At 42.3% G+C, this 20,730-nt stretch overlaps 1 protein-coding gene across 3 annotated transcripts in view; it reads left to right on the top strand.

The window, feature by feature from the left end:
- LOC118789065 (diacylglycerol kinase beta) overlaps positions 1-20,730 on the top strand; it is a 90,095-nt gene that overhangs the window by 30,809 nt on the left and 38,556 nt on the right. For 2 of the 3 annotated variants that reach the window (XM_036545369.1, XM_036545368.1), the window contains 14 exons: positions 2,075-2,137; positions 2,729-2,989; positions 3,928-4,080; positions 4,877-4,926; positions 5,824-5,898; positions 6,355-6,474; positions 7,357-7,474; positions 8,224-8,312; positions 11,678-11,794; positions 13,742-13,840; positions 15,214-15,321; positions 15,737-15,810; positions 16,986-17,060; positions 20,221-20,306. In XM_036545369.1, the coding sequence (XP_036401262.1) occupies positions 2,075-2,137; positions 2,729-2,989; positions 3,928-4,080; positions 4,877-4,926; positions 5,824-5,898; positions 6,355-6,474; positions 7,357-7,474; positions 8,224-8,312; positions 11,678-11,794; positions 13,742-13,840; positions 15,214-15,321; positions 15,737-15,810; positions 16,986-17,060; positions 20,221-20,306 (1,488 nt within the window). The remainder of the gene's footprint in view (positions 1-2,074; positions 2,138-2,728; positions 2,990-3,927; positions 4,081-4,876; positions 4,927-5,823; positions 5,899-6,354; positions 6,475-7,356; positions 7,475-8,223; positions 8,313-11,677; positions 11,795-13,741; positions 13,841-15,213; positions 15,322-15,736; positions 15,811-16,985; positions 17,061-20,220; positions 20,307-20,730) is intronic. The other variant, XM_036545370.1, reaches the window with a different exon arrangement.

Raw genomic sequence — 20,730 nt, 5'->3', positions numbered from 1 at the left:
CTTCGTGTGAGGCATCACAACTGCACTGCAACAGCATGTTGTAACGTATGACTCTCAGATGCAAACCAAATTCAGAAGGCCACTTACTACAACAGTACCTCCAGGCTGGCCATATCCAGTCATATCCCTCCCTAGTCCTCCCACCACTTATTCTAAGCATCATGATTTTAATAAAGTGGGTGCCCCCTGCCAAGTTTTTTGGTGGTTAGTTCCATCAATGCCGCCTGAGCCCGCAGCTTGTCAGTTGCAAATGCAGCCTCTGGATCTCCTCCAAAGCCATATGGGTTTATCTATAGTCCCGTTCGGGCCCTGGCACGGCACCCATTGCAAAGCAGGCTGCCCGCAGCCCGCCATAAAGCAGGTGAAGGAGGAGACAGATGGGAAGAGTCGTACTCTTTGATATAAAAAGGCGCTGCGTGGTTTCCATCCCAGCACATGGCCATCTGAGCGGACACAATGGCCTTATATATTGCATTTCCCTGCTGTTGCTCTTTACATGGTGTCCATAGTGATGCAGAGAGGCACTGTTGATTAGTATGGTCTGTGTCTCCATCTAGTGCCGAAACTGAACAAAGCAAGTGTGTACAGGTTATTGTTTATTTTTGCAGTTATGTTTTAGTATCGATTTGTCTTTAGTTTTTAAATTGTGAGTGCCTGACATGAAAGTATGATCTCTCATGGTACATGTGATTTCCTTGGTTATGTATATTTCCATGACCATAAGAAGAACAATTCAGAGTATCATTTTTTCCTGAATATATTATATTACAGCTGCACAGCAGACACTACTATCCCTTCAGTGTTTATGTGTTGTCTGTTTGTACGGCTGGATATTTACTGAGACAGTTTGGGTTAAGCACCTTGTCCCAGGGTACAACAGCAGTGCCCACCAGGGAACTGAACCAGCAACGTTTAGGTTAACAAGGGCCCTGTTCCTAACCAGTATACCACACTGCTGTGTACGTTCCATGGATATGCTGACCCAGTTTTGTGTTTATCCAGTAACAACAATCAGACTACTTTCAAGCTGACTGCTAATTTATTTTAATTACGTGTATTCCGAAGGGGATTGAATCAGGGCATCACAGAGCTGTGTTTACTGTGGGCACTAAAACACACCCATGGAAGGGATAAAAATGAACACTTTCTTTTGCCTTTAAACTGTTGATAAGTTTACTACCAATGCAGAAGTTCTTTGCTTTTTATTTTATTTTATTTATTTATTTTTTTGTTTGCATTGAGATTCAATCCAAATTATTTAATTTGTGTATGGGTTAAAACTGGTCAACATTCTGACACTGATGCAAAGGAATTCAGGGACACAGAAAGCGAGTGTGAAAGAGTGGTCTGATCGGTACCCTCTCATTTCTATGTTACCTGAGACAAAAAAGGCTGAGTTGTATGCAGTTCTCATTTCTCCCTGTATTTGAATGAGTCCCCCTCATAGACTTGATCCAAGACTTCCTTTGTCCTTCCTCTATGGCCTCAGTGTAGTCCTCCCAGGTTTGCTTTCACTGCTATGTGAAAAAGGATGACCATACCCCCCCAAGAGCTGTTTTCCCATTGGTCCCACTTACCATGGTAACACTTTTGTGTATTGCTATGTTCCTGTCCAAGTCATGCGGATTGCTCCAGTTTGGAATTTGGAAATCAGAATTTTCAGAGCACTGCATTCAGGAGTTTTGCTGTACAGATCACACTCTATAGCTGCTCCCTCTCCCTTTGGGTCTAATTAGTGCAGATGGGTTTATTTTGATGTGTAGTAATCCTTATCGCAGAGGTCCCTAGCTCCCTACTGGTTTAACTGTGCCAAGCACACTGAATTTGTAGCCTCCACAAATATCACTAAACTGAAAATGTTAGAGAGACTGGTGGAGGAACGACTGCAGTCTCTGCTGTGGGTCCTGTCAATAATCATTATGGAACTGTGTGCAATACACTCATCTTGCCACTTGCATACTGTACCTATTTCCTCCTCATTCTTTCACACTCTTTCACCCCCCCCCCTTCCTCCCTCTTCTCCCTCTCCCTCCCTCACGCCCATTCTCTGTCTTTCAACCTTCTCTGTCTGCAGAGCCTAGGTCGATCGATGCTGGCATCTCTATACAGACAGAAGTGGCCTGTGCCCCTATAACAGGTACCACACAATTGTAGTGTGACATCATCTTAGAAAGGACAAGCTTTCTCCTGTCACTGTGGTCTGGCATCATTTCCTTGAGAGCCTTTTTTGTGTGTGTTGTTGTGAAGTAAAAGTTGTGTGTAAGTGATATGAATAGTCTATGCCAGTAGTTTAGGAATACTCTTGTGGTTCATGGTTTCATGTAATGTGGTTTATTTTATTTCGGTATCCTATACCTGTGTGTACGCTGCTAAAACCTAATAGTAATTTCCTTTCCAGCAATGCTGTGAATCATGTGGTCAAGCCATTGTGTGCAGACAAAGATCTCTCTTTCTCCCTCCCTTTCTCTCCTATTTGTCTGTAGTGAAGCGCTGGCACTGTGCCCCTCTCTCTTTCACACATTACTGTGAGAGTGTAATACCCACTTTAAAGTGCGTCCTCTTTTGACTGTAACATTCCAGTGAAAATATCCTCTACCCGATGTTCTCTCTTCTCCCGTGTTGTGTTGGTGCCTCTCTCTCTCTCTCTCTCTCTCTCTCTCTCTCTCTCTCTCTCTCTCTCTTTCTCTCTCTCTCTCTGATCGTCTCCTCCCCCCGTTGTTCTCCCCAGGAATGAACGGTAAGAGCATCCTGACAGCCATGAGCCGCCACACACCGGAGCAGGCCGCCGCAGTCATGGCGTCGGGTTCGGGAGCTACCACCTCCCCCTGCTCCTCCCGCTCCTCCTCCCAGCGCTCAGGGACGGGGGGCCACACGCCAGCCGGTGCCCACCGGTCACCCTGTGCCCAACCCAAACCCTCAGGCGGTGGGAACAATGCCTTGGCCCTCTCAAAGTCCCCCGCCTCTCCTCGCCTCATGCCCCAGTCCCCAGGTAAGACTGAATGGGCTGCTGGATTTTACACAGCTGCATGTTCAAATAGACCACCATGCAACTCTGAACACCCATGGAAAATGTATCCCTCTATGTTATGGAAATTCAAAATGAAGAGGAAGCTTCACACTCGTATTGAATATCTTCTTTAGAATTTTTTTTTCATCAGGACGAATGGGAGTTTTGATACAGCTGTTCTGGGCCTTCTATCGATTAATGCAAACAAGCCTTGCTAATATAAGGCCTCGGTATTGACTTCATTGTACCCGGTGGCTCTAGAGAATATGATTTATGCACACTGTTTTCAGTAGAAATAATGATTTGTGGAGTGACTCATTTGTATTGATCCTGCCACGCTTATTAACACGCCAGAAAGAAGGTTGCTTTTTAAACGACTGATGTATTGATTTTATTTTTTGTCTTGCTCCTTGTTTCTTTTCTCCGTAACACCAGTACACCAGCCACTGTTCCACAAATGAGCTGCTACACAAACCTAATGAGCATTTAAGGTGACTGGCAAAATATCCAATAATTGACAGGTCACATGGAGTTGGTGTTTGAAAAAACATTAGTAGTGCACCATATTATTGTCATTCAGTTACAGCAAATTAGAGGTTGAAGTTACATTGATGCATCCTGTTAAAAAAGTCAGTTAATTTTTGAACATGAACCCCAGGAGAGGTTCACAACCTGTTTAGCTGTGAACAGAGTCAAGCGCGCATCTACTAAATGGCTCCCATAAGTCTGATTATATAACGCTTGGCTGCTCCAACCAATCCTCTCCATGGGTTTTATTTTCTCATTGAGCAAGCCATGGTGCTGTTAAATACGAGCTCAATTTGACCTCTCCGTGCCCTCTGCGTCACGCTCCGGTAGTCATGTCCTTGACCTGTGCTGTAATCTGCCACTGCGGCTGCGTGTGTGTTTCTGATCCGCAGATCGAAACAGCGCAGAGAAGCGCACGTCGCTGCGCCGGAGCCCGTCTCCGCAGAAGGGGGCCCCCCTGCCGTCACCCCAGGTGGTCTTTCTGAAGGACATTGTGTGCTACCTGTCCCTGTTGGAGAGGGGGACCCCAGAGGACAAATTGGAGTGTGAGAGACATAGGGGAGAGGGGGGCACTGAGGGGGGCGTTAATGCTTTTGACAGTATAGTTCTGTATTGTGTTCATTGTTGATCAGTTATGTATTGACTTTGTTCATTAAATTAAGGATGTAATATAAGGATGTAATATACTTCCATATATATTAGAAAATGGCATGTGTTATAGGTTTGCGTTAAAGTGTAATATCTGACACATCCTTTAAAAACATGTTTCAATATGTTGTATTTTAAGTAAGTGTGGATATTTTGTAAAAACTTTCATGGTCTCAGTGCAGTGACCCTGGTGTAGTGTCTTATTTTCCCATCTAGTACTTAGGGTTAAGATTAGCTGCTCCTTCATCAAAAGTACCCCATGTCATGTTTTGCTTCTCACAGAAGTGACCCTAATCACCACAAGGTCAGGTGTTGAGGTTAGGTTCATGGTAGGGATTGTTGCTCTGTGAATCACCCGATGCCACCTGGAGTCACTCTGTCAGTGAGAGTGGCCTGCCGGTGCCGTCGGGAAGCTGTCCCCAGACGACTCGGTCTAGCTCAGCGTCTGCTCTCATTAGCAGGGTGAAGCCCTGATGGCCTGATCCTCGGCGTCCAATCACTTTCTCAGCCTGCTATATCCACACACTTAATGTGCTAATCCTCCGTTTTAACTCCTGCGGTCAAATATGCCATCAGGGGTTCTCAGACACTCTCACACTGCCCCCTCCTGGAGAGATCCAGGTATGACCGTCATGTGTGTGGGGGCCAGTGGGCGCTGAATGACGGGGTCTCTCTTCTCCTGCTCCCCTTCAGTCATGTTCCGACTGTACGACACGGACGGCAACGGGTTGTTGGACAGCTCGGTAAGTCCTCCCAGATCTCTGTCTCCTTAATGCTAAGCTGAAGTCCGTCCAATTAGCGGCTCCAGGCCAAACTGTATGACCAAAGTGGATAAAAGGTCAGCTGATGCATACAGTACCAGTAAAAAGCTTGGACACACTTACTCATAGAGGTGTTTTCTTTATTTTTAATATTTTCCACATTTTAGAATAATAGTAAAGACATAAAAACTATGAAATAACACAAATGGAATTATACAGTGACCACAAAAGTGTTACACAAATCAAAACTATCTTACATTTTAGATTCTTAAAAGTATCTAAAAAACATTGTTTTAAATTAATTATTTTTTTGGAAAGAAATTCATCTATAGGCCCTCTCCAACATCAGCATGCCGTCCTCGTGTTTAGTAAACGTTATGTGTAGGATGATATTGGTTAAGAGCTTTTCTCAGCCTTTTGAACAAAAACTGCGCTGCTAGATCATTAGGTCTCTGCACCCATAAAAGCTCCATTGATTTGCTTCAGGGTACAGTGCAGAATTATTGCTCTGATGTGTGTATGGGATCATTGGTAGCAGTGATGTCATTGTGTCAGCGGAGTCTGGGCATCATTGCCACAGTGAGGTGCCTCACCAGAAACTGTTAATCACAGGGGAGGCTTTGCTTTCTGCTTTCTGAATAACTTCCTGGATGGCACGATGAGCTCCTGTTGCTATTTAAGTTGAGTTTGAGGAGTTAAGAAGATCCACTGTTAAGGAGTGCTAATGAGGGGATGCTTGGTTTAGCAATGTCATGGGCAGAGTCCAATTACTTGTTTGCATAGATAACTTAAGGTCCATGACTGTCTGGCTAGGAGAACCAGCCCTTTAATAAAAAAAGACACCGAGGTGTGGTGGTGACGACCTTCCTGTGTTTCCAGGAGCTGGACCGCATCATCAATCAGATGGTGCATGTGGCGGAGTACCTGGAGTGGGACTCCACAGAGCTGCGGCCGGTATGGACCACTGGAGGGACGTGTGTGTTTGTGTGCGTGTGTGTGTGCGTGTGTTTGTGTGTGTGTTTGTGTGCGTGTGTGTGTGCATGCGTTTGTGTGTGTGTGTGTGTGTGTGTGTGTGTGTGTGTGTGTGTGTGGGTACAAGTGCACGTGTGTGGTTACAAGAGCAATGTCTTTATCTGTGTGTGCTTGCATATATGTGTGTGTATGTATGGTGTGGGTGGTAGTGGTGGGGGACTGAAGGTGCGGTTTATGCAGAATACTGCATATACAGTGCCTGCATGCAAGATGAAAAGCATATGGTGGCCCTGTGCTAAGGGTGGGAGCCATAGTGGCTCTACATCGAGTCTGCAGTTTCCACAGCACACCATAAGAGTCAGTGAGCGAGACAGCGACTGGAAACCTGACAGGCCTCTGTTTGCTTGTGTCTGCGTTTCTCTCTCTCTGTTTCTGTAGATCCTGAAGGAGATGATGGAGGAGATCGATTATGACCGGGATGGCACGGTGACCCTGGAGGAGTGGATCCGAGGGGGCATGACCACCATTCCTCTCCTGGTGCTGCTTGGCATGGAGACGGTGAGTGGGACAGTCGCTGCCCATTCCCCACCAGCAAAGGGGGCTGTGGACACATCTGCTGAGCAAAAACAATGACATCAGTAGCACTTCTTTTTTTTTTTGGGGTAATTCATATTTTCAACACTGTTGGAGCAAACAGGTGAAGACAGGTGATGCCAACCAGGAGAATTTCAGTATTGAGTCATTGTCATTGAATTACTGATTTTAATATCTCATGATCTCTGTTCAAGTGGCTCTCTGCCACCGCTCTCTGGGTTTGTCCCCAACGATTGTTGCATGGCAATAGCCTATTTGTGGATTGAATGGAGGTTGACCTATTCAGGCATTGCTCTAGACCAGGACCGCTGTCATGATGAAGTCTAAACCTATTATGTATGGGCCCAAACAGAATTCCTGTCAAGCATCTGGTGTAACCCCACCCTCTATTGTCAGTTTCATTCAACTCTAATGTGCTTTTTAGGCATAACTTAATTAAGCTTTTTTCCTGTAAAATACAGAATATTCATCTTTGACGGGTGGGATGCAAATATAGTCCCGGAGCACCAGTGTCTGCTGGTTGTCATTCCATCTCAGCTTAATTTTTCATTTGAAGTCATTATTTGAATATGAGGGTACTACACTCAGTATCTAAACGAGATGCTAATTCAAATGCATCTCTGAAGCCTGTAGGACTCTGACCCTCGACAAGTTGAATCACACACCATTTACTATTACACGGTTTGTAAAAGTCAGTCAAAATAGAGCTTATGATGCCTAATACACTGATAATGGTAAGGTCATCGATAGAGTTTTTTACTGGCGTTTTATTGCCGTTTGTAACACTTTGTAATGATATTACAGTGCTGGGTGACCAGGCTGTGACTGGTTGTTTTTCTTCTACAGAACATGCAGGAGGATGGGCAGCATGTGTGGAGACTGAAGCACTTCAACAAGCCAGCCTACTGCAACTACTGCCACACCATGCTTCTGGGAGTGCGCAAACAGGGCCTGTGCTGTTCCCGTGAGTCATTCTGTCTGTCCATCCATCTGCCCCTTTCTGTCAAAATGTCCGTTTGTGTCTGTCTTTTTGCTCATGCCTGCTTGCTCGGTCTGAGAGACTGGCTGTGTGGCTGAGTATGTGTCTGCGTATCTGTCTGTCTGAACGTCTGTCTGTCTGCATCTGTTTTTCCATCTGTGTGCTGATCTGAGAGCCTGTCAGGGTCTTTTTGCCTGTCTGTCTGTGGGTTTGTCTGCCTGTTTCTGTCTGAATATCTGTCTATGTGTCTGCCTGAATGCCAGTTTGTCTGTCTGGGTGTTTCTAGCTGAGATTTATTGTGGTATGCCTGTTGCTTTTGTTAACCAGCTATTACAAATGTCTTGCTGTCCTCAGAAATACAGCACGTGCTATCTAAAGGGAAAGCTAGCAATGCATTATGGGACCTGTTCAGAAGTCTTCATAAATAATGTATACTGAGAAATAATTTTATGTGTATGAAAATTTTATGAAAAGGCCTATAATAGATTAGCACAGTGTTAGTGTACAGTGTAGGATTAAGACAAATTTTCATACTAATATGCATTTTATTTATAAACTTAAAATTACATATACAGCTGTACATTTATATGAACATGTCTGCTGTGACTTACAAACAGATATATAAAGGACAGCGTTAATCCAGCTGTATTGGGACACCTATCATTCACAGAGACGGTTTGCCCTGTGGTGGCCCTGCACCTCTTCCTAACCCTCTCTCCCTCTACACACTCTAGTATGCAAGTACACAGTCCACGAACGCTGTGTGTCCAAAGACATTGCTGCCTGCATCAGCACCTACGCCAAGTCCCGCCGACACACTAACGTAAGTTATATATACCAATTAACATATAGCGTGCCTTTGTGTGTGTGTGTTCAGTGATTCAAGAACATGTACCGTGTAAAGAAATCGTTAACTGAGCACAAAATAAATGCTCTCTACTGGCCATTTCAATTTTCAAACCTCAATCCAAGTGGGCATTTATGGTTCTGAAGGATGTAGAGCTGTTACAAAGGGAACAATGGTAAAAAAAAAGTCCTCCCTCAGAAGTGCTGGAACTTCATAAACTACAAGAAGAATCTTGTCAGTGCAGTCTATGCTAGAGAGGAATTTATAAAATGCTATGAGGTGTGAGCAAATGTGACCCTCATTAAATATTCTTATTTGTGAACAATATGGCTTTGCTTTGTGTAACCCTATTAAGATTAAAGTATAATTTAAAATGTCTGTTAAACAAGAAAAAAAAACATGTAATAAAGGTACATTTGTTATGATGTTTATGTCCTTGTATAATCAGGGGTATGAATTTAAATTGCACTGTGTAGACTGACAAGCACCAGGTCCCATAGAATTTTGGCCAGTTTCACATGTAGAATTTTTAAATTGCTTCTAGCACTTAGCACTGAAATAAGATTTCAGCCTGTTGGATCCCTAGAGCTCCTTGGCTGACATTTAAAGTCCTGCCAACATTTCTGTAATGCCGAGAGGAGGTTTCCTGCATCTGCGCAGACACAGCGTCATTATGGACGGTCACGTACAGCATGAGAGGACTGTACTCATCTCGCTCTAAGCATGTTGTCAGTGAGAGTATATTTAAACTGTAATTCAATTAAGGCCACTCTGGAATGATCTCTGCGGCTCAGCACCTGAAACACTCTCTCTCAGACAGGAGTTTCGCTTTGTGATGCTTCTGTTTTCAATACCTCTGTTTCCAAATGGATGTGCTGGAAACGCCCGGCTCTTTCGCCTTGAGGTGGCTTGATGGTGTCGTGAATTTGATCTTTTTGGTAAGACAGTGGATTTGCCTAGTCTAGTGCAGTTAAGGGCTTCTCTGAAATGGATAAATTAAATAAATTAGATAAATTACTTTGTGTAGATTAATGCAACATTGAATACCTTCTTCATTTTATTAGTGTCCAATGTGCACCATGTCTAGTTTACAGCAATGTCTATTTTAAATTAGTTTCAGTGTTGCTATAAAACATTTTGTATGATCATTGATTCAGTATATGTATTTACAAAAGCTCACTCGTCCTGTGTCACATTCCTGTCTTTCAGCATGCTCCTGATACCTCTTTCTTCTTGCCATTTTTCTTTTTTACTTAGAAGAAGTTTTTGTTTTTCCACTCATTTGATTTGCCATCATTTGACCTGTTTATCTGTTGCATTTGTTCTGACATAATCAGCTTTGGTAGCGAAATCAAATTCTTCATTTATTCTCACACCTTGAAATTTTGAATGAACTTTAACTTATTATTCATATTAACTTGAATCTATAACAAAACCTATATCAGTTGTTTTTTAAGACATAAAACCAGTTTGTTGTGAATTGTTATACTTTTTGCATTATAGATGGGTCTCTGTAATTGCAATAATTGTTCTCAATAATATATAATAATATACAGTCTCATATAATGAAGTGATTCTCTTTCAGAATGGGTAAACCACTTTCACCAAAATGCAGAGTGTTTTGTATTTGCTTTAATGTTAAGGTTTTGTGGTCCAGTTGCAATAATGCTGCAACATTATTCTGCACCTGCACATTTTTGTACAGCATCAACTGAATATTGTGTGCAATTTCCTGTTCAAATGTCATTTTAAAATGTTACTCATAACATACCATCTGTGATGTTTTTATTTACTCTTAGAATTATGCTTTATCATTTAAACACAGTAGTGTTGTATAGATATGTGATGTGCAGTAGCTGTAATTTGGTTTCCTGTCATGTGTCTGTCTAGCTGTGATCTATGTCTGGGTTTTGTCATTTTTGTTGTGCAGCCAAATTATTTAGACAATGCACAAAAATTAATCTGCCCCACAACTAAATGTATTCACAATGTGTTAACGTATGCGATTTGCATAGCCTATAACAACACTTAAGCAGTTACACTGCATTGGAATTGATTTGAATTTATATATTCAGACTTGATTCTTAAACGAATCACATGCTTGAAAAGCTTTCTTATCCAAATCCAACTGTGAACTTTCTTATTTTGTTGCTAGATTAGCCAGCTACCTGTGAGCTGTATTTAGAAGTGAAGATAGCCTTGGACACTGACTGTTATTTTCATTATCAAAGCATTATTCACTTGAAGTGAACGCATGTTTTAAAACTGTTAGAAATGAAAAATGTACATTGTCAATGTTCATGTGTGATAGGGTCCATTTAACACAGGTAGAAAGTTGTGTGTCCCAAAAAAATTCTGGAGGTTTTAAATTTATCTCTAAATCCAGGTTGCACTTCAAGTATCTTAATATAATATTCTCTGTGTTTAATGCAAAATGTAAAATAAAGGAAATCAGTTAAATTTTGTGTATGTAAAATATACATTTAGAAACCCATATAAAAATATGGACATATAAAAGCACATTAGCCTTAATGTATTCAGCAGATATTCCAATTTGTCCTCTATATTTCTATCTTTATGATTTATTTTCTCCCCCAAAATTTTGTCCACCACAATGCTAGTTACTGTGCAAACTAACATATGTAACTGTGAATCAAATCACCTTAAAGGGCATAATGTGTGGTTGTCTAAAAAAAATGCCTGAAGTTGCCCTCAGTTATCATTGAACAAATAATCCATATATAGAGATTATATGGTGTTTCCTAGAAAAATCTATGGCCATAAGGTGAACCACAGTGAAAGGTGTGGATGTTTCCTGGTGTGAACACCAGAACGCAGACCTTTTACACCTGTCGATTTGTAGTTTACATATATAAATGTTGAGTGATGATAATTTTCAAGGATTTATACCTAGGCATCCTTAAGATCAAATACAAAGCGTTTGCATGATACCTGATTGCTGTTTGCAGCTGTTTTCATCTGTGCTGACCATTTCTGACCACTCAGGTCTAACAATGGAAGGAGGGCTGTGGTTTGTTCTCCTGTTATTATATTGAATGAAAGAAAGGTTCTCTCCATTACAACAGTATAAACATAGCGTTTTTGGAACTCCTCTTGCAAAGTGGGGCTTTGCAGGTTCAAGTCCAAAGACGGGATTGCTGTTGTGCTCTTAAGCAATGCTGTGGAGTTGCTACAGGAAATGTCCAGTTTCAGCTGTGTATAAAATGCTTAAAGTTTTTTTAAGCAAACACTGTGCATGCGGAATTTAACTTTAAATATTCTGTATTCTGTGAGTCCTACTGCATTCTCACACTCTGCCCTTTGTCTGTATCCTTTTCCAGGCCATGCAGCACGTGTGGATGGAGGGAAACTCTCCCACAAAATGCGATCGCTGTCACAGGAGTATCAAATGTTATCAGGGCCTGACGGGCCTGCATTGCGTGTGGTGCCAGATCACTGTGAGTATACACTGCCCTCTAGTGGCGAACACCGAAAATAGACTGCATATGGTAGCGGGTCACTTGTTGAACGTTGAACACGCTTGGTGTCACATCACTGTAAGAGCATTAGGTAGCCTTTAGTCGGATGGACAACAGATGCAATTGTGGTTCCCTTTTTTGTGAGGGCTTGTCTTATGCTCACACTCCCCCGTCTGGGAGTGTTGTTAGCCTGGTCTGACACTGTTGCTCACTAAACTCGAATGGATACACTTCTGTTCTTTTGTGTGGAAGTCAGTCTGGATGAGAGTGTCAGTCTGGATGAGAAGTCAGTCTGGATGAGAGTAAATAAATGTTATGTAATGTAACGAATAGGAGTCTTCAAAGCATGTTTGGGTGGCTGTAACAGACAAATTAGTCTATTCAGTTTTACAGGGAACCTTCTGTTCTGTAGAATTTCATTTGAAACAGACAGTGATCTCTTGCTCTTTCCTGCTCTCAATCTCCAGTCCTTAACAGCATTAGAGAAATCATTTGAGCCTGTTCTCTCTATTGGAATGTGAAGTGCATTCTGGAGTTTGTATGACACTTTGATTACCATAGTTGGTCAGGAAACTAAAAAGAATTTGAAATGAGCTCTTTTTCATTACTTATAAATAGTAAAGGTGAGAAACAACTTAACTCATTTAGAATTACAGCTGAATTATATTTTAATTACTAGCTGCATGAAATGTGTGGGTGCCTTGGTAGGTTGTGTACCTTGAGTCCTTTTTCAGCTGTCTTGAAACACTCCCATACTGCACAGCACAGTACTTCCAATCTTTTCATATTGAATGTAGAATAAATTAAAGAAATGAGAAATTGCCAAAAAGCACAATTGAATTTTCTAACAGCCCACAAATTATGGGCTCACACAGCCTAATCAGATCTCCTGTCTTCTAAAGGTCTACACTGCCCTCTAATGGCAAGCATTAAACATTGCACATTAGATGTTCTGACTGAAGTTTGTATTGCATTTTGTTATAACCATTGTTTTATGCATAGTCTGGTCTTACATTGTTACATTAACTTGGCAGACTCTTTTATGTTTATTAAAATGTAGTTCAATGTCTCTAGCTTTTGTCATTATAAATTGCATCCTGGTCAAAGGATTTTCACTGAGTAAATGTAATGTCTAGGTTGATTGTCTTTTTTCAGTTTCATTTTGCATAGATATTGAATGATGATTAGATGTACTGTACTATTTTGTCATTTAGATCACTTAAGTATAGTTGGTCATTTTTATATAAACGTTATTACAATCAAACAAATAAAACATGAACTACACAAATGAACTACACAACAACTGACTAGCTGTTTGTTTAATTTTATCAAACTAAAAAAAATCCATGGTGAAATGATTTTAGACAGTGGCAGTAAGTGTTTGGCAAGAGTCGGACCTCAGGGTGATTGGGCTTTTTTTCATGGGACATCTCTAAAAGATGGGCCTAACTCTTGGTGCTGTATGGTTATTGGGTATGCCGCATGAACCCAAAACATGATGGATGGCAGTTTATTCAGATCCCAGTTGCTCAGAAACGGCCAAATATAACACAGCTATTACGTCAATTGATTGTGAGAAATCAATGGAACATGTCTCCTCTTTTAGAAATATGGTTGCTGTTTTTCTTTAAATTGCCATTAGCAACTGTCCATATCCCCTTATGATAGTAATGGTCAGGGCATGGTGAAAAGTTACATGTTGCCCACTAATACTACACCAGGCGACAGTTTTGCAGGAATCAGCATTGAATGAGATGGTATTTCCGAAGCCAAAATTATGCCGTGAAAGCTGTCATTTTCATGAGGTTTGCACAGAGTCCACCGGAACACGTGCTGTCCTGACAGGTGTGAGATTGAAGGCACAGTGTATGCAGGTATTGAATCACGCAGGTGTGCTGACTGTCATCTTTCTCCTCCTTTCGTCAGCTCCATAACAAGTGCGCATCCAACATGAGGCCCGACTGTGACGGAGGGGCCCTGAGGGACCACACCCTGCTGCCCTCATACATCTGCCCTGTGGTGCTGGTGAGCTCTCCCTCTCTCTCTCTCTCTCTCTCTCTCTCCCCCTCTCTCCCCTTCTCCACTCCCTTCATCTGTTCAATAGACATTATGCTTATTGAAGGTACCGGATGCTAGGCGGTTTAAATTTTACTAAATCATATTCACTTCTGCTCAAAGGTGTTTTACTGGCCGAAACAGTTGTATTTCCAAAGCAAGTTAAATAATTAGTTAAATTGTTTTGATGATGGTAATTATATCATAAGTAACAGCAACAGTGGTGGTTACTGATATATTATTATTTTTTTTAATTGTCATAATAACTGTAGCAGCAAAAACAGCACAATGACTGTTCTGGTTCAGACAGCTCCCACTTTTTTCCATCTCAATGCAGAGGGCTCCTCCCACACCAATGTACCATTTTTGCAGTTAAAAAAAAAATCGTCACATACCACTGAAGTCAACAGTGTTCTGCGTCACCCCCGCTGTCCCCACTCTGAGTTCTCATCTGTGCCATCATCCAGTCTGAGTCTGTACTGTCATTGTTGACCTCTATCCTGCCAGGGTAGTAATACACTCAGAATCCTCTCAGACTTTCCCATCACGGCTAAATGAATTGTTGCAGACACGTTTTGGTTTGGGAGAAGTGTCAGGCTGAGGCAGGTAGCTACCGGAGCTCTGGATCCCTCCACCCTCAAGATGACAGGACAGCTTGTTTGTGTCAGTCTTTTGTAAGAAATGGAGATGTGGAGCTGCTTATTTTTTGAGTATTGCCCTTTTCACTGTTTCACCGTGTCTCCTGCAGCAGTTAATCTAATCTAATTTGTGTTTTGGTTTCACTGTCCCAAAATTGTAAATAGAAGTTGGTTGAGTTTGGTTTATTTCACTTTGTGGATTTTTCTGATTTGGGGGTTGATGTGTGTTATTGTAAGTTTGTGAAATTACAGTCATCTTCAGTCCTAGCTAAAGGAACATTTTCAAGGTTTAAGTTGTAGCATGCTCTTGGGACTTCAGTTTCATCATGAAATTTCTATTTTATTGGATATGTCAGGCAGCAAATCCTGGTGGAACACTACTGTTGTACCTTCATCCATGGTACTGTAATACATATAATAATAACTGTAATATTTTTAGTATCCAGTTGTATAAATGGATAATTAAGGATTCGTATGTAGTCAGGAGTCAGGACCCTCAGTTCTAACATGGAGCTGGTCTGCTTCTAAAAGACTGCTGGGCCAAAGGCAGCAAATTATAGCCTTGCTCTGCCCCTAGGGGGTGATTTTACTTTCTGGAGCAGGCGTTCACACAGTCGCTCACGTTACTGATGTCAGTTACATAACCACTACATAACTGTGTGCGTGTGTGTGTGTGTGTCTGCCTGTCTGTCTGTTTGTCTATAGGACCGTCAGTCCGTGGTGAAGCGTGGTGAGGGAGAGTCTCCCCCTAGCACAAGCCCTGATGATATAAGCCAGACCTTCAAGTTCACTGGTGATGGACAAGGGCTGCAGGTGAGCAGAACAGTGTAATCAAGCACAGAGGAAGGCCAGTTCATGACCAGACAGAAGTAGTCAAACACTGAGTAGGTTTGGTTCTTCCAGTGTTCTTTTGCTATGTGTATGCTTGTGGCTGTTTCTACAAATTTTACAACCATATATGTATGGGCTCCCAAGTGTGAGTGCACATGTTGGTAAGGTACAAGTAGTTTATGTAAGTATTATGTAATATGGCATTTTGCTTTTTGGAATTCAGTGGCAGAGCCACATTTGAGAGTGAAAGTGTGGTCTTTCTTGATTGTCTTGGATTGCCTCTGTGAATGCGTGGAAATCAGTGTGCTCTGTGTGTGTGTGAGCGAGAGAGAGAGACAGAGAGAGAGAGAGGGAGAGAGAGAGAGAGATACTGCTCTGATTCCACTCTCCTGTGCAGATCACACCTTTGCCAGGAACTCACCCACTCTTGGTCCTGGTCAACCCAAAGAGTGGTGGGAGGCAGGGTGAAAGGTTAGTGTTTCACCTCTAAAATGCAAGGGACTCATGTAAAACCACCTTCCTGTGATGTTACTGTATAGTGAAATCACACTGTTACAGAGTTTGGGAAAAATAGCAAGAATGCTGTAGAACAGCTGGGTATAAAAAACAAATCAAAGCATTTTGATGTCAGCGTACATCTAATATGAGGCTACATATGCTTGATAATATGATTGATAATGCTACGGAGTCTACATACAGTATCAGTCAAAAGTGTGGACATACCTGATTAAGATAATAGGAAACATGTATTCAAAGACATTTTGATCTAAAGACTTATGCTTAATGCTTGAATTTGTTTCTTAGACAAATATAAACAGTGAAGTTGATGCCTATGTATGAATTTCTGTCCAAAAATTTTTTCAAAATATTTATTCGCTACCGTGAAGAATCTAAAATATAAGACAGTGTTAATTTGTTTAACACTTTTGGTCACTGCATAATTCCATTTGTGTTATTTCAGAGTTTTGATGTCTTAACTATTATTTTAAAATGTGGAAAATAGTAAAATGAAAGAAAAACCCTTCTATGAGTAGCTGTGTCCAAACTTTTGACTGGTACTGTGTGCTTGATAATGAAGAGGAGAAGTAGGAAAGTCTGCCAAGTTTTACTGTCAGCATTTATTCTCTTTGCAGGCTGAGATTTGTCTTTTGGCCAAGGAATCACTATAGCAACACGTTAAAATACCATTAAATGACTCATCCTTCACTATTAATAGATTTGTTTTATTAAATGCACGTGTGAAATGCCAAATACAGACAAAGCAAACCTTTGATCCCAAAAGAACATGACTACGGAAGTAGACCTTCACACTTCATCCGAAGATGGAAACTTCTACTTTCAGTCAATTATGTCTTAATAGCCAGAATTATCCCCCTACGTAATGAGCCAGGTTCCGGACTGAAAGGTTTCCATCTGACGTGTTTCAGAACATTAATTTCTTTATTTTTTTGTGACACTATTTCCACAGTTACTGTGTGCAGCGTATGTATCGGAATTGAACACAATACTATGTACAAGGCCTCACAGAAGTGCATTGTAGAGTCTCCATTCATCATAGAATGCAGGCTGCACTTGTCAAGGACAGAGGAAGTTACTGTATTTGTGTGTTTGTGTGTGTGTGTGTATGTGTGTGTGTGTGTGTGTAGGGTTTTGAGGAAGTTCCAATACCTGCTAAACCCGAGGCAGGTGTACAGTTTGGACCGGGGCGGACCCATGGCTGGGTAAGTCACATGCCCTCCCCTCACACCGATATCTCCTTGACTGGTGTGACCCCCTGACAGGTCACCTACACTGTTGCCTGTATATGCAGTAAGCATCCCAGAATGATGTGTATGTCCCCCCCCCCACAGGTCTGTATCTTTCTCTAAATCTCTCGAGGTACTGGTGGCCTATGAATGGCTCTTTATATGGACTTCCCCCCAGGTTCATTCCTGTGTTAGTCCATGTTTAGGGTTCCCCTCTCTTTCCCTGTAGAGTCTTTAGCCTCACAGCCTCAGACCAGACAAGAGAGGTCAGTGACCAAGAGCTTCCTCAAGGCCATGCAGAGATAGAGGCAGAGAAAGAGGCTCTCCATCACTACTACTTTGTCTTCCTGTCTCTCCCTCTCTCACCTTTTCACATCTGCGGTTAGCGTTGAGGTGGTAAAGTCTCCTCAGAGAATTGTCTCTACTACAGCAGCCAATCCACAACAGTCCCACATGGCAAAGGGGTAAACGCTCACAGCAAAAACAAGCAGTGTTTTGAATCAGGAAGAGACACAAAGGTTGTATTTTATGCACCATGCATATTAACCTTATTGTTTCTTTGTGTCTGGGCCAAAATCAGGGGTCTCACTTTCTTACGTTCCAAAGTCATCTCTGAGTTAGCGACTGATCAATGGAAGCGACGTGGAATATTTGTTTGCCATTAGATGTAGTAAAAACCTAATGCGTTTATCATATACAGGCCTTCATGAATAAAACACATCATGGGAATTACATATCACAGAGAGTTGCATTCATTAGACATTTGCATTTTTTTTTCTGCTTTATCTATTTCATCCACGCAGGTCAACTGAACACTCGTTTCAGATTTCAGTCAGGGTAAACAGGAAGGGTAGAGGATGCAGGGAATTGTGTAGCCAATCAGCTGTGGGGGATGGTGTTTTTGCATTATTATGGCCCAAAGTCATACAACCCTGCCACGTTCTTCTGTTTGATGGATGAAGTTAAGCAGGAATGTGCTTGGTTAGTACCTGAATGGGCGACCTTCAGGGAAAGACCTGGTTGTTGCTGGAAGTGGTGTTGAGGGATTAGTGCCATCACTTTCTTTTTCAAAAGTGCTGATGTCTTTTATAAGTGAAAAAAATATATAATATATAGATATATATATATAGATTTAGACTGTTATATGGACTAACATCTGTAGAACACGTTGGCATTAATTCTTATTTGCTTTTATTCTTATTTGCCTGAATTTAATGCCTTATCTTTTCAGTTTATAAAAGATGTCATGTACTGCTTATTTGTAACAAACATCTATTGGCAGAGATGTGGAGTGGAACATTTCATTCAGAAAAAAAAAACTCAGAATAACAGGTGTGGCGTTTCCCATGAGAGTGCCCAACCTACTCGCAGCACAGACTCCACACCGCCACAATCGCGACAGGAACAACACTCAGCCTCAAGAGCCTATTGAACATGGTCCTAAGAGAGAGAGAGAGAGGCAGGAGAGAGGGGAACAGAGGACGGGGGGGGGGGGGGGGGGGGGAGATTGGGGAGGGAGGGACCAGCACACCTTTGAACAACAGACAGAGATACAGAGTGAGTGAGTGAAAAAGAGATGGAGTGATGAGGGGAAAAGAGGGAGCTGGCAGAAAGAGACAAGGAGTGGAGGGAGATGGGAAAGTCAATGATGCAAGGGAAACTCCTGAAGGAGAGCAGGAGGGCTGGACTAAAACAAGACTTTGTTTTAATTACTTTTGATTATTTGATGGATTATTATTACAACTAATAGCAGTGCTCTCATGTTTTGCTTTCTACATTGTATTTAATATTAGCACCCACTTAAGTCCCAAAGTACTGTTGCCCTGGCAACACATTTTTTATGCCAGTACAAGCTGTTTGAGTCTGAATGGGTAAAAATTGAAGGGGGGGTGGGGGTGAAGGAGAGCTAGACAGAAAGGAGAGCCAGAGGAGGTAGAGAGTGGTAGGGAGGAGGAGAGAAAGAAAGTTGGTGAAGAGAGGGGGGGAGGTAGAGGTTATGCCGTGTCTTGACGTGTGTGAGCAGCCCTCTTCATGGCCTTAAAAGGAAAACCCCGCTGGTCACATGTTCTTTCCCAGTGTAGCTCTGCCCTTGCAAGCATCCACGGCCGGGGGAGCGCATAGACACATAGTGACGAACACAGGTACAGAGAAACAGGCGCTGCTACAAACACCTGTTCCAGTGTGCTCACCAGGAGTTAGTTACCCAGGTCACCTGGGGATCTGGTTTCCTGGTCAGGGAATATTCTCAACCCACTAACCCTTGATAGCAGCCCTGTGGGAAAGATGCAGTTCCTGCTGATGTCTGTGCTTTAAGCTACTGTACACAAAAGCCTTAATCACTATCCCACAGGTATGTCTCCAGCTTTAGCCAGTAGCTGGAGGCCTGTGATTTTCACAGTTTCTGCATTTCAAAACCAGGATTGGAATTACCAGCAAGCCCTGTAATCCCTGATGATTTCTGACCTGGGGTTAGGATTCAGCTCTGCCATTAAAGTGAAATACACAAAAGCATCCCAGATGGATTAATCCAATTCTACATTGATATACCAGGTCAGTTTCCCTGAACATTGAAGCAACATTTTAGGGTTCTCCAACTAAACACCTGGAGGAAAACTGGATTATTTGTTTCCTGTATGCGATCAGATGCTGTATTGAATATTATTATATTAATCAAAGTATGATCATCTTGTCTTAAATTTTCTCCCTTGGCTATTACTAAGGAGGCCTTTAAAATTGTCAGGATAAGGCAGCAGCATCCCCCTGAATTATGGTTGCATTGTTTATCCTGTTTTTAACAGTAGTGTATTTTTCCCCTGTAGTCCATTCATTGGGTTAAGACCGCATTTCTTGTGCAGTTCTCCTCCACCGCCAGCAGAGGGCAGCCTCTGCTGCAATTGCACCCCTGCAGGGGCAACCACAGGCTTTTGTGCCTGGGGTGGATGAAAGGCTCGATCCCCGCCTCTGTCCCCCACAGATGAAAGGTCCTTTGAAGTTGACACTTTTGAAGGGCCAGGCAGGGGGAACGGCGTTACCACAGGGACAAACGAGGACAAACGACACCCTGCAATGTGAGGGCTGAACAGCCTGCGCTAACCAGCACGTGATCCCCCTGCCTGTCTGTCACCTCTCTCCTCAGGCTCAACTTCTTCCACGATGTCCCCGATTTCCGAGTGTTGGCGTGTGGCGGGGATGGAACTGTTGGCTGGATCCTAGATTGCATCGGTAACCAGTCCCTATCAGTTACTGAACTGAACACAGTTGCCAGCAGTACAATTTATTAGACTTTACATTACATTTACATTTATTAATTTGGCAGATGCTTTTATCCAAGACAACTTACAGGTGAGGCAGAGTACAACACAAGCTAAAAGCCATATAAGGAGTCAACAATATTAGAAGCAATTATTATCATTCACTTGTTGGTTGTATGGCGATGGTCCTAATCATATATGAAATGGTGCTGCCAGTGAAATGCCTGCCACATTTTCCCACGTTTGAGCGTAAGACCCAGGGAAGCCAAAGCCACACTCCGTGTTCCAGGACCAGCAGTATCTCACGTGTAAGGAGCGTGCATTTTTTTTTAGCAATGCAGTAGGTTGATTCCGTGCTCAGGTCGTGTGCAGTCATGACCTCTTTTTTTTTTTTT

Source organism: Megalops cyprinoides, chromosome 14 (genome assembly GCF_013368585.1).
Source record: "Megalops cyprinoides isolate fMegCyp1 chromosome 14, fMegCyp1.pri, whole genome shotgun sequence".
NCBI classification, from domain to species: domain Eukaryota; kingdom Metazoa; phylum Chordata; class Actinopteri; order Elopiformes; family Megalopidae; genus Megalops; species Megalops cyprinoides.
The sequence above is the reverse complement of the archived record's forward strand: the minus strand, read 5'-3'. Positions and strand labels throughout refer to the sequence as shown.